The 14364-nt window shown below is 36.6% G+C and overlaps 2 protein-coding genes across 3 annotated transcripts in view; one reads left to right on the plus strand and one right to left on the minus strand.

Moving 5' to 3' along the window:
• Positions 1–3610, plus strand: part of GNAZ (G protein subunit alpha z) — a 74373-nt gene extending 70763 nt beyond the window's left edge. For both annotated transcript variants that reach the window (XM_074887335.1, XM_074887336.1), the window contains exon 3: positions 1535–3610. In XM_074887335.1, coding sequence (XP_074743436.1) covers positions 1535–1879 — 345 coding nt within the window. In that variant the 3' untranslated portion in view covers positions 1880–3610. The remainder of the gene's footprint in view (positions 1–1534) is intronic.
• The window catches only part of RSPH14 (radial spoke head 14 homolog), a 103217-nt gene extending 89284 nt beyond the window's left edge, over positions 1–13933 (minus strand). The window contains exons 1-3 of the mRNA XM_074887337.1: positions 13306–13933; positions 11462–11564; positions 11146–11264 (exon numbers count right to left, since the gene is read on the minus strand). Of these exons, the coding sequence (XP_074743438.1) occupies positions 11146–11264; positions 11462–11564; positions 13306–13504 (421 nt within the window). The 5' untranslated portion in view covers positions 13505–13933. The remainder of the gene's footprint in view (positions 1–11145; positions 11265–11461; positions 11565–13305) is intronic.
• Between the last annotated feature and the right edge of the window lie 431 nt (positions 13934–14364).

Genomic DNA, 14364 nt, shown 5'->3' on the forward strand with positions numbered 1-14364 from the left:
TAGTAAAGAATTAAACAGACGTCACAGCAAGAATTCAGTTTTTCAGCCTACATTACCTCTGTCTCAGAGCCTATGATATCTTCAGAATCTATATAATCTCCAGTTTTAAAAATGTAGCTTGTTTTTTGTGAATATTTGTTTCTACACTTTTTTCCAAATACGTTTGCTGTACAGAAAAAACTGATTCCAAATTTTCAGTCATATATAATTTTCTTACTTTCAGCAGTACATGAACACAGCTGAACTGGGACAGAATAAAGGATCACTTATTCAAGAATTATAGTTTTATTAATAATAATCATTGCTGGGTATTGAAAAATATTGAAACGAATCCTTTTTGCTTAATTGTAAAATGCCACGCTTATCAACATTCTCTAAATATGAATAGGATGACTTGCTTAAAAGAGATGTTTTTCTTTAAATAGAAAATATGAGTGCATACCTTAAAAAAATTTCACGATAGACAAATAGCTGACTGAAGTCAGATAATGATAATGCTGATGTGTCAATGAAACCTAAGAGAAATAAAGATCTAAGCTGTAACATGTTGGAAAACATTGACCTTAGCAAAAATGTCTGATTAAGATATTTTCCATATCTACTTTTAACAATACTTGAGTGATATTTATTTTAATAATCTAGAGTATTTTCTATTCAAAACGTTACATCTGTTTACCACCTATTAATAAACAGCCTTTGAGAGCATTTGGTACCATGGACAGCTCCAGCTGCAGCACGAGTAAGTGTGTTGCAGCAGCAACACATCAGGAAAATTCAAGACGGCCGTTGACTTCTAACGGACCTTTCTGCTTTCAGTTTATAGCAGCATTGGATTGTTATTTCCAAATATGTAATTGTGGTGGTCATCCTAAATTGTTCATAAATGGAGTTTGCCTACTCAGGGCAGCAGACAGAAAGATGTTAAACACATCTGGCTAAACTCAGCTTTCACCTATAAATATACAAGTTGTCCCGTCATAAGAGAAAGTGGTTCTTGTGTATTCTTTCTGGCTTGCCATTATACAATGTGGGGAAGTAAGGCAAGGAAAAAATTCTGAGTATGTATGGTGTACTAAACTACACACCTAATGATGCAATGTTACAACTGTGCTACAGTAGTTCCGTAAAAACCGTTATCAGCGGAATGTTTCTGTAGTGTGAAATCCTTAGAAATTACTCATTCCTTTTATTTAAAGAATTTCTTTACAGTGCTTACCTAAGTTTGAACACAACCAAGTTTTCCCAAGTTACACCTGTTGTTTATAAATCTTCAGTTTTAGACTTTTCTCCATAGTTGCCAAATATATTAAAAAATAATGGAAAAGGTAATCTGTGGTGAAATGTATTGTATCAAAATAAGTGAATTAAAATGCCTGAAATTTCATGATCGGGTAAGATGGAGAGTCACCAAATAAAACAAAAATTGTTTCTAAAAGCAGATTTTGCTCATTGATAGACATAATAATGTATTTTGTGTGCTTTTCACAGTTGTGCTGAAACACTACTGTTGACACTGTTGTTTCCTCTCCTACAGAGTCGAATGGCAGAAAGTTTGCGTCTCTTTGATTCCATCTGCAACAACAATTGGTTTATCAACACTTCCCTCATCCTTTTTTTGAATAAGAAAGATCTGCTGGCAGAAAAAATCCGACGCATCCCCTTAACAGTCTGCTTTCCTGAATACAAAGGCCAAAACACTTATGAGGAAGCAGCAGTCTACATCCAACGCCAGTTTGAGGACTTGAATCGCAACAAGGAGACCAAGGAGATCTACTCACACTTCACCTGCGCCACTGATACCAGTAACATACAATTTGTCTTTGATGCAGTGACAGATGTCATCATTCAGAACAATCTCAAATATATTGGCCTCTGCTAAGAATCCTTGGGCTTAATCTGTTTTCCTGAAGTGATAAAAAAGGGGCTAACTACTTCCACTTCTAGTGGGAGAAATGGGGCAATGCTTAGTAGCCCAAGGAGAGAAAAGGGGAAATCTGATGTATGTACACAGTTCCTCTTATGCCCCCTTAACCTGCTACATCATTTTTCACAAATGTTCTGGAGAGTGAAAACCTCCTCTCCAATAAAACCACACAACTCCCCCCCCCCCCCCCCCCAGTGAAAAAAACCCCAACAACTCAAAAACCCCAAACAAAACCAAGAGATTGAGGCCTAACTCTGTGGAGATGTTTTCACCACAGTCACTGCACTTTTATTCTATTTGTTTCATTCCATTTCCTACAGTGGAAGTGTTATCATGTTCTATGTAAGAAATAATTCTCATCGAGTTGTCGTAAAATTTTACTGACATGAAGATATAAAGCTGGTGAGTGTGAGTGACAGATGAACTAGTTTGCGGGATGTGGAGCAGAATGGTTGTGTTGGGGAGAAAAGCTAGTTCAAACCAGAAGCTACAGAACAGGAGAGTTTAAGCAAAACACTACTTAAATTTGTAGAGAATGGGCATGCACCCACAATATTGGTACACACAGCCAAACTATATACATCATGTATGCATATGCACATGACTCACAGCATATACTATGTACACACTTCTGCTTTACTGTTTATCATGGACACCTTGCCTGTTAAAGGAATTGTTGGTGCGCAACTGTTCTGTGATTTCCAAACTGACTAGCAGCTCTTTCTACTCTTTAAGGCTTCAAATATGCAGCAAAACTACATGAAATGAATCTATGAATAGGCCAAATTAAGGTCAGTGTTTCTTCTACTGGTAAGGAGTTTTATACATTGAAACAGTCTTCTTTTACATCTTTTTTTGCCAAATCTTGTGGTGTTTCACAAAAAACAAACTATATTTAAGAAGTAGGTTAGTGTTCCTTTTTTAATACAGATAAAAAAAATCACAAGGCAATTTTTTAAATTATTGTTGTAGTGTCTGGATTGCTGAATGTGAAAGTTGCCAACAGCCAATTCTGTTCCACTGCTCCAAATACATTCTGGGAATTGTAATATTGTAATAGATTTCCCAAGAACCAGGAGCCATGGAGATTGTGTAGTATATAGCCTCCAAAGCCTTTTTTGTTGGTTTTTTAATTATTTTAAAAATGTGATGTATTGTTAGAAGGTTAAAGATGAGCGATATGAACAATAACTAAATGTCTTGATATTTCAATTTAATAATTTAAATTATTTACAGTTTAGTGAAATTAAGGAAACTGAAGAGATGCATTCCTCAGCTCCAGGTTTCATCTCATAAAGAAACACTACTGGATGGAGTAGCATTCCGGCAAAAGTTTGAATGCATAAGAAGCTCTGTGGGACTATACTGGAAAATCTCAAATGGATCATATAGACCTAAGTCTGGTCAGTTGGTTCTTTCCCCTGCCATAGAAAAGACTTCTTAAAGACTTCAGTGTAAAGTTGGTGTGTAAATATATGTTTGATAATTGTAAAGCACATACATACACAGAGACACAAACACACATGCACACTGGAAAATAACCTTCTACTTTTGTTCCCCCCTACGTACTATGATTAGTGCAAGAAATCTCAGCCAAGGGCTCTAAGAAATTTAAAACAAAATGGTTAATAACATCAACATTTAAATTGTCCACTTAAAAAAATAAATAATTCAAATGATACTGAACGTGTCTATAGTGTGTTCATTAATTAGTGTTACGATGGTTACTTGATTGGATAATGTTTGTGAAGTGTTTTTTCCTTTATGATAGACTGCTGTGTTTTGTTTATTTGCTCCAGATCTTTTTCCTCAGTTTGTTCACCAACATTCAGCAATTTCAGTCTTAAACAATTACACTTGAGCAACTCAGTAAGATTTATGGGATGTGTTCCCATTTAATATCTTTACAAATTCTGAATGCATGTTATTGTTATATTTTTGGGGGAGATGGTTAGTAGCAATTTTAGGAAAGAAGTTATAGATCTCTATCAGGAAAGAAAATTCCACAGTATCTGCAATGTACATAAGAAGCTTACCTGCATACTGTCTTACACAAGCAGGTACTCTGCACTGATGTTTATACTTAGAAATACATGTCTAGGTATAAGCACATATAGGAATTTTTAAATAGTGCCTGAGGTTGGTCTCCTAAACCTGCATTTAAAGATTGAACAAACCTTGAAAAATATGTTCACATTTTTGTACTACTGAGCTCTCAAGCGAGTCTCCAAAATCAATGTGAACTTCTGTATTGGCTTATGCTTGTGAAAAATTAGGCTTCAAGAAAAATCTAAGTATTTTTTAAAAGTGACCATGCAAGGTGATCTATCAGCATAAGTCTTATTGATGGTTTTTCATTGAAGTTTTCTTGAAAATTCCACCCATTCAGACTATAACAAGGTTCTTCTAGAACATCCTCTAACTGAAATCTTTAAAAGTCTGGATGTACGTTAAGAAAAGCTGCAACTCTTGTACAAACAGCACAGGCTCAAGTCATGGGTTAAGACTTTCAAAACTCTTCAGTCCAGACATAAACTATAATGGCAAAAAATCTGTCTGGTTTTGAAGGAGGTATTTTATCCCTGTACTGAAGACACAGGGCCCCTTTAAGCATTCCCTATCAACTGTTACACCTGAAGAATAGAGGCAAAAGAGCCAATGAGGCTTCACCTTGAAGGTATAAAAGGTTTGTCATGGCACACAGGGAGTATATAGATCTTACTTGTAACGAGAAGATACTATTGCCTGCTTGTAATATTTGCAGTCAGGCTGCTTGACTTGGTGAGTTTACTAAAAGCTATCTATGGTAATTGCTAGTACAGTCCACAGAGCTAGGACAGGTGCCTCTAAACTTTGTTTACTATTAAAGTGCTGTCATTTATTTGAGAAATTGCACAGTATTTCTAGTCTAAACTGTTATCTATAGCACAATACCCTATTATTAGCCAGCTGAATTGTGAAAAAGGTAGAAAATGAGACAGGGCTTCATTTTCCAAAGAATGGAGTATTAGATGTTATGCCTCCTTCACCTCTAGCTTTCATGGTACTGTGGTCATTTCAGACTAGTGAAAGAAGTGACAAGAAAACACCAGCATTCATAGAGCGTAGCTTCAAGGTAAGAAAGCTGGATAGAAAAACTAAAATGAAAAGTGTAGTCAGTTATGAGGAGGGTAAGAGACATTTAAAATTAAAAACTAAATCTTTATTCAGCTAAGAAGGTCCTTCCAACGTAAGTATTATAGTACACCTACAATAGAAGTGGAGAACCGAGGATATTTTAACACAGGCTTAGAGGTATTCCTAAAGAAAAGGAGTCAGTTACATTTTTTGCTGAATGAAGGCTATCTTGGGAAGGAGAAAAGAAATTGAAACACTGTTGTGTGTTCCTACTTGGCTTAAGGAGAGCATAGGCATGGGGAGGAATAAAGCAGTAAATAATTAAGTTTAAATAATCAATTCACATAATCATGTTCTCTGAATAGCAATTCCTTGCTATTAACTCTCTAATAATTTAATTCCTATGATGTTTTTGATCTTAGCATTCTGACTAACTCATGGTTACTCTGTTTGCTATCTGAACAATTCAGAATGTTAAATTCTGTTTTACACAGAAGTAAAGTAATTCTATTTCCTGATTGTATAAGAAAACCGAGGCACAGGGAAATTAAAACTAAAAAGTCTGGGCCAAAGGTGCTGAAATGAAATCCCTTGACTCTTAATTATCCACCTGGATAAATCATGCAATTAAATTTGCATCTATTTTCTCAGTTCTCAGGTTTATCAGTGATGCAGCGCACTGCCACCTGAAAGAACTGCATTAATACAGCTGGGATTTCACTTCACCTGGGCAACAATGACATTCACAGAAGAGATGTTCCATCTGCTGCAATAAGAATGCCATCTGTCCTTTTATCATTTGCACTCCAAACAGCAAAACACGTTTCAAAGGGGAAAAAAGGTATTCTTAAACATTCCTTATCCGCAGATCCTCTTGGTTATTATTTTCCAAGGGTGGAATAGTGGAGACATTTACGGTCAGTAAAGTAGGAGAAACATTATCTCTTGGACTTTTCCCAAATAGAGGTTCTGGCAAGCTTAAAAATCCATTGCCACATTCGGTCCACCTCAATCTTTGTCTAAAATGATTAAGTACCCATAAAAGACAGGGTAGATAATGGGTAAGAATTATTAAACTTTTCCAGTATTAACTATATCCTAGTGAAAGATTTTTTTCCTAGAACTACTTTTGCAGTTGTTATTGCCCCGGTCATTTATCACTGCATAACACCCCTTCACTAACATTGTTAAGTATTGTGTGTCAACTAATTGTTTTCACAAAGAGTGAAAGTTTTGCTATTAATTTTCCCCCAATGTTCTTAACTTTCTCCAGCTGCTGGTTCTTCTCCCTCTTCTATTGTCTATTGAATACATATATTTATGTGGTTTTGTCTGTCTTCTGCCCATTAATTCTTGCCACTAAGTTGTTTCTTCTAGAAATGTTACTGCTCAGTGTTCTCCCAATCTTTGTGGATTTTCCTGCCTTTTGATTTTTAATGATCCCACTGTTCCTGGAGGATACTGGTATACATCCTTAAATTTAGGAATCAAAAATAGTCTGCAAGTGGATTTGCTTAAAATAACCACATTTTCCTAAATTACTCCTGGTTGGAGAAAGACCAGGTGGCCTGGCATAGAGCTAACTGGAGTCACTGACCACTTCCCAGTTAACAAAAACAACTACACTTCATGCCGATTGCATGTACAGCTTATGTTCCTTTTCACCTAGTGTGGAACATATAGCTTTATTGGCCCTGTGAATTACCTCAGGTCAAGAAAACATCACAAATCTAGCTGTGGAATGGTATATCAGTTGCCGACTTCCTTCAGCAGGTACAAGGTACATCCTATCCCATTATCTGGATGTGAGGTGTAAAGTAAATGCAGAGGAAGACAGTTTCTTGGCTAGCTGAAGAAGGCTGAATTACCAGGGAGAGACTGTTTCTGAATCTGTAACATGTCAAATGAATTATGTCAGGCCTTGTGACTCTTACTACCTATTGGAAAATATTTGCTATTCTCCCTGATGATTCCCCAAATTGTCTCATAACAAAGAAAACAGTTTTAGCACCTTTCTGTTTTTCTTGTAAATAGCCATCTGTACAAGTCCATTCTACAGTAACACAATTCTGCTCAAGGAGTTATCTTCCAACCCTTAAATATAGGCATGTATATTTTTATATATATGTTATATTTTTATCTAAATAAAAAGAATACATGGTTCAGAAAAACACCTTTTTCCAAGGGTAATTAGAGATGCTTTCACAGTTGACATGCTAGCTCAGCTTCTACACCACTGATCTTAGACTGTACATACCTGACAGGTTGAGGATCATAGGTTCTTTCTATTCCCCTGCCTCCCTCCCAAATTGTCGAAGGGCATTGTATGAAAATCTGGTCTGTAGAAAGTTGTGCAAGACAAACTTAATCTAGTCAAGGAGTTCTATTCTGAACGAGCCTTGGAGGCTTTTAATAGCTCAAACATTGACAGAGGAAATGGTCAAAATTTGGCATCATTTCATAGCTGAAGAAATTAAGCTTTGGAAGAGAATTTCACCTAGAAAGGTATGACTCAAGCAAGCTATAAAGAGACTGCTAGACACGTCATGCTCTCCGAGAGATTCGAATATAGGATCAGAAGATAAAGATTAAATTCTGCTTGCTTCACAGATGTAAACAGTTCCTCTACATTCATTTTTAATTTCTTATAAATAGAAGGCAGGGGGGAAATAGGGAAAAAAAATTGGCTTACATGCATACAGAGCGTGATCACTGCAAATATATTAGGATTACACTAAATGTTGAGAATTAATGAATGGAAAATAAAATTATTCAAACCAGACATAAATATCAGCTTTCTAATAAAGTAACTCTCCTTACTTACATTTAAAAGGAAATTGCAATGAAGTCACTGATGCACACCAACTAATTTTACAATTATTTAAATGGCCTCTTTTCATACTACTAACTACCCTTTCCTCCTTTTTGGAGACAAAACTCTAGAACCATTCCCTGAAACAAGTCTTGATGTTAATTTGATTGCCACCAGTACCTGAAGTGGGAGAGGTAAAATGAAGAAACTGATATCAGTCTCAGCTCAAGAGGGGCCTCACTGAAAAGCAACCACCACTTGGAAAATTGCAGCCTTTCTTGTAAATATAGGCAACGTTCACTAAGTTGGGACTGTAACATGATTTGGAAGCTGGTCTGTCTGGCAGAGGTTCCTGCTCATCAAAGGCAAGGTTCTGAAGAAAGACATGGCTGCAGCTGGCTCTCAGCTTTTGCTGAGTTCTCAGCTCAGCAGGGGTTGGATAATCCTTCCACTCCAGGAGGCAACTTGATTTCTCCTTGTATAGTATAATCTTACATTTCCTCATTATCACCAAACTGGTTTTACAGTTGTGACAGTTCCCATCAGTGGTTCCTGACCTGAGATGACATATTCAGATGCCTGCCCCGACAAAGATGGAACAATGGCAGTAGACTTGAGTGGCAGCATGGTGTACCATTATATATCCTCTGGTTTGGGTAATGTATTTTGATTTATGTGGAATTCTTAATAAGCAACGTTTTATGTTTTAGCACCACCAAGAGCTAGTATTGCTTACTGCTACAGTAAGTCTCTAAATAGAAATGACAGTTCTAACAAAATGCATTCTATACAACCCTTGGTTTTAGTCCCTGCTTTTTAGAAAGTGTCTTAACTGCAAACGCTGAAAAAAACCCCTCACTTTCTCTCAGGGCCACATGAAGAGCTTTTTTTTAAATTGCTTTTTTCCCCCCTAGAACTTTATTCATCCTCCAGTGAATGTTTTCTGCTGATGGAGCTAAACACACTAACAGGTGTTTACATGTAACATTAGTTGTAGTTTACATCTGTAAGTCTCAAATCTATATCTAAAATGGTACATACAGCAGCCACCAAACCCGAGGCAGTTTCCCTGTTTAAACTGAAACCTTTCCAGTCACCTTAAGTTGTGCATCATGCACACACCTGAAACCTCCATCAGCAAAAGGAGACAAGTGGTAAATTCCTGTCTTAGCCTACTAGAGATCTAGCCATGTCTTAAGGCTGGAGTTAGTAATAAAGTTCAGTACAGCAGGGACTGAACAGCAAGGCTTATTACTGAATTATGCACTTCCAAAAGGGCTAAAAAGAGGCCTTAGCCAGTATGGATGAATGGTTAATGATTAATCTGCAAAAATTTAGCAACGTTTATTTACTTCTGTTAAGTTTTCTTCTCCCATAAGTGTCATTATGATCTACATATTCAGAGGATGGTACATATCTGTCTACACAAGGAAGAGACAGAATTCTTTGAAGGCAGTCAGACATGTCAAAATTTACTTAAGACAAGTCCCTGTCTCATTTGATTTGAGAATCTGTAAAATGGCTAGTAAAATTAAATTAACAGAAAATCTGGTTTTCTATAGTGATGTTCGCAAAGTTGTTTAGCCCACCATTAACACCCTTCGTACAGATTAAATTACTTAAGATTTTTAAAAGGGTGCATGCATGTAGATATACTGAAAAGGGTTGCATGCATCTAAAAATGCATCTTTATATTTTTAGAATTCATGTACACTTGCTCAGCGAGGCTTTAAGCATCCATTCAATTCGTTTTTAAGCACCAGTAATGTAACAGAATTCCTCAGACAAGATACTTTCCTGAATTTAAATAGTATGGCTTTTTAATTGATAATTTATATCTACTGAAATTTTAATGTTAAAATAATAATTTTCATCAACTGGAAGAGAAAACTTTAAGACTAATGTTCAGATTACAAAACTACTGAAATTATAGAATCCGGAAATGAAAGTAACAAATAAGCATAAATTCCCTTAGTGTATAAAAGATTTAGAAAACTATAAATATACATAATAAATATAAAGAAAGCATATAAAAGGTACAATGACCTAGTTTTTTGGCACGTCAAAGACAAATTCTCAGCTTGGATTCCTCTATTTAGAGTGAAGCATTTAAAAGCTAGAGGCCTGACTCTGATGTAATCAACCCAACTTATGTTTATCTCACTGGAGATAAATGGACGTTACCAGAGCCGAACTCATCTCATCCTAAACTAAGCACCTCTGATATGTCAGACTTTTTGTCCCTTTAGATACTGAATTTTCTCCCTGCTATACAGGGAGTGTAGGATGAGTAGCTCAATTTGACATCTGAAGTTAGGTGCAATTTATCACCTTTTTAACTTATTTTACCAAGTCCATTTAATAATATTGCCTAAAGGAAAACAATATTTGAGTAAAATATCAGAAAAAGCAAACTTCTTCATTGTTCTTTGCATCACCCCCAGGTTTGGGTTTTTTTTTTAAAAATTCACCACCTGAAAGCAATGTCAAAGCGTATGTTTAAGAAACGGTGCCCGTGAGCCTCAGGTCAAAGACCCATTAATACATAATCTGTGGAATACACAGTGGAATGGATGGTGCCCTTACTTGCTCATTTGCCTCCTCCTACACCAAGCACTTGCAAGGAGCAGGGAAGGAATAAAACAAATTTCACAAAATTTGTACCTCCTAACACCAGAAAAACTTTTTACAAACCCTGTGTGCTGTGAAATTAGTGCAGCTGATCACAATTTTGAACAGAAGAGGACAAAGTGAATTTTTGATGCAACATTCTGAAATTCAAATTCAAGCATGCAGTCCACACAACCTGTATCTTGAGCAGGTAACCTTAACTTGCATAAGACCTAAGAAAATTAACTGATCTAGCAGGATCAGTTTCCCCAGTACATAGGCAGGGCTATTCACAGATGTAGTACATTAACACAGGGCATTTCACTTCCTACCTATGTACAGCATTTTCTATATTTTGGCTAAGTATTCTCACTATTATTACACAATTTGTGAATTTTTAGAAGTGCAAAAACAGCTCTAGAAAACACAGTTGTCTCCACCAACAAAAAAGATGACAGTCATACCTTTTAAAGTTTTCTGATAGAACCCAAAGAATAAATTCTCATAGGAAAACTAACTCAAGAAAATTAAGATGAGCAAAAATAGAAAAGATACTGGTTTTAACTATGATTTTCAAGGAAAATGGAATAAAATAAATCTGGAAGATATTAGATAGGGAATCAGGTAAATTCACCTATCTGCTCTTTGTATTTTAATACTTAACTACTGAAAAAATCCCTACCTTCATGTAATTTTGCCATCATTTCGAAAATCCGATGTGCGTTCTTCCGACAGATATCTACTGGATCATCCAAGAGCTCAGTGAGGGTAGAAATCACTCCATTTTGTATCAACCCTTGCCTACAAACAACATTGGATGACAGATTTAACTAAGCATAATAAAATTCATATATATTTGTAAGATGCTTAATCTTAACTAAATTCTCTTATTTACATTGCACCTGTCTTGCCAAAACTTAGAAATTCTGTTCTTATTTCTCACCAAAACATTTTTATCACTTCCCATTCAATTTGGTAAACTCTAGAATTACACCTACCTGCCAACATTATGCATAGCCATTATACAGAGGATTTCTGTTGTTTTTTGTCGGACAGTACTGTTGTGATGTAGCAGCAAAGTCTTCAGGTTATCCAAGAATCCTACAAGACACAGTACTACATTTTAACATTTCTCACCTTCAGCATTAATTTGAAATAGCAATACTAATTTTTATCTCATAATTTGAAGTGCAAACAATCAGAACTTTCATCTTGTCCTGACCATGAAACTCTCATTGTCGTATCTCAAGTAGGGAAGAAAGTTCCAAGTTTCAAGGCCTACTGCCAAAAATGCCATGCTACAAGCAAGCTGCTGACTTCTGTATCAAGTTAAATCCTAATCTTGCAAATTTTTATGAAGTGACATAACTTTAAAAGTAACTCAAGTCAGCGGAGCTACTGATGTTTTTAGAAAAGCATGTGTTTGCAGGATTGATGCCTATATTTTTTTAAACTTTCTTTAGGTGTAACATGGGCTATGTAAAAACATACAGCATTGCTTTTCACATGCAGAAACAAATTTGGTGACCCATTAATGATTATGTGTATACACACATAACACTGACCCCAAAAAAACCCCAAACAACAATCTCACATTGCTTCATCAGTTACTGTTAATCAAACAGTAACTGAATACATTTTGAACATGATTATTGGTATCTTTTATGAGAAAAAAGTATGAAGGAAGTAAATGGAGAAAAAGCAGTGGCAAACAGGAGGACTTCTTCAGTGCTACATAATCAGCTATGTAGATACACAACAGACTGCTAAAAATTGTGAAGATAAGCTTCCATGGGGTTTTTTTTCCAAAATGCAAACTTAGGATTCTTCCAAGTGCTGGGATAAAAGCTCTTGAAAATAGTGGTGGAGAGATATAATCCTGATGAATATGATAAATTTGGTTATATTGTCTTGTATCTTAATTTCTCATGAAGTTCCAGGGGTTTTTTGTTATAGACTAATTCTACAATTACTAAGATACTTCTGAGGAGGAGTTCTGCATAAAAAGCTCTGACGTTTTGTCTCTCCGGTAAAGTTGTATCTGGATGTGCCATGCTATCCACTGCTGAAGGAATGAATGGCAAAAGATACTTCAAGAATTTTGCAAATGATCTTGTAAACCTTATTTAAATATTAAAAGGTTCATCAGATATTTTGCCTGTTATTATTACAGGTTCTGAGATATGAGTATTTTGAGCACCTCACGCATGAAAACCCCACTGTCCTATGCCATATGTGGCAGAAAATGTCTAATGAAGGAAAAAAAGAAAAAAGTGGATTTTGCCTTTTTTTCCTGCTCTAGGATAACTAAAAGCTTTTTCTTTCCCCCTTGCTAAATAAGATGTATTTAGTGGCTTTATGATATTAGAAATTCATAAATTCACTGCTTTGTTTTCTTCTGAAAGGTTCATGGATAACAGGATTAGAAGAGATTCCAGGCAAATGAAATTTAACTAAGTGGCAAGGGGGTGGTGGGGGGTGTGTTTCTAACTTTGGACTAATTAAACGTTTGGGGTTTTTTTAAATCAGCCTATGTTAGGAATTAGCTAAAATTCAGAATAAACAAAAGAACTAAAAGATTCTGCACTACTTTTGTATTTAGGCATTAATAAAAACTATAGTGAGACATTGATAAATCCTAAAGCAAGGATACTCTGACAAGTATACGGCATTACAATATCCTTCACCTTTTTAAGCTAAAACAAGTAGAGATTAAAATAAAAAAAATTTCATGGGCATTTCGTGTCATCAAAGATATTGCAAGGAAAAAAGTAGCGCACAAAAGTGAAGAGGTGTTTTTTTTCCCCCACTGTGTCAAAGCTTGTGAGAACAGATCACTTACCTATTTCTATTGCCTGGTAGACATTTTCTGGGTCATGGACCAGATCACAGAGCGCCATCAATGCCCGCTGCTGAGTCAGCAGCTCAGGAGAATGTAACTCCTCCTGCAGTTTAGGAAGGGCCCTCCTTCCAAATGCAATAGGAGCTTTTGTGGGATCTATATCAGGGGGGAGGTTGGCTGAGATACGAGCATGTGCCATCCTAAATTTTCCTAGGAAGAATTCTCCCTATCCCTAAATATACTACAGAACGACTGTCTGAACCTGGTGATTGGATAATGTACCAAGACGACAACTACTGACTTTAAACAGTGCTCTGTGTCCCCGAACAGCTATTTTAGCACACATTCATTGTTAGGAAGCTATGAAAGAAGAGGCTGGAATGGTTCATGATCATCAGCTGAATTGTCTTATCTGGTTTAATTCTCTGCTGAGCACTGTAAAACAAAAACAGAGAAAGCTTAAAATTGCAAGGTGAGGGAGGGAATGTTTTCAAAGGGTTAAAGTGAAATAGTCCAATGTCTCGAACCAGGGAAGGGGCTCAAAATATTAAAGCAAAAAACCCCCATTTTTTAAAAAAAGCATTATTTTAAAAGGGGTCTAGTTTAAACCCGCCCTCAGAATTCATTAACGCTTTAAAGAATCGGTGATGGCTGACCTCCCCCTTCCCTCAGCAAGGAAAACGGCTCAGCGGACAGAAGCATACGAACTCCAATACTGAAAACTGCTCAACATAAAAAACAGCTGCAAAGTTAAAACAACTGCTAAACAACTGCACCTGTCTCTTCAAAACAAAAGAAACAGACTAAATATTCAAAGGCGCCCTGTCCCACCAATATGTCGCTGCCTCAGCCCGTCCCCGGTTCCCGCTCCACCGCTCCTGCCAGCTACGCCACCGCTTCCCGCGCCCGCGTGCTCTAGTTGCCACAGCAACCAGCTCTTTGCGTACGCACCGCTCCGTGAATAAAAACTACGCAGCCAAGCATACTGGTTCTAGTCCTGCGTCAACAGCGTAAGCATCGCGTTTGACGGTCGTTGCTGTGAGCGGGTAGCGTCAGCGG

Source organism: Strix uralensis, chromosome 17 (assembly GCF_047716275.1).
Source record: "Strix uralensis isolate ZFMK-TIS-50842 chromosome 17, bStrUra1, whole genome shotgun sequence".
Taxonomy (NCBI): domain Eukaryota; kingdom Metazoa; phylum Chordata; class Aves; order Strigiformes; family Strigidae; genus Strix; species Strix uralensis.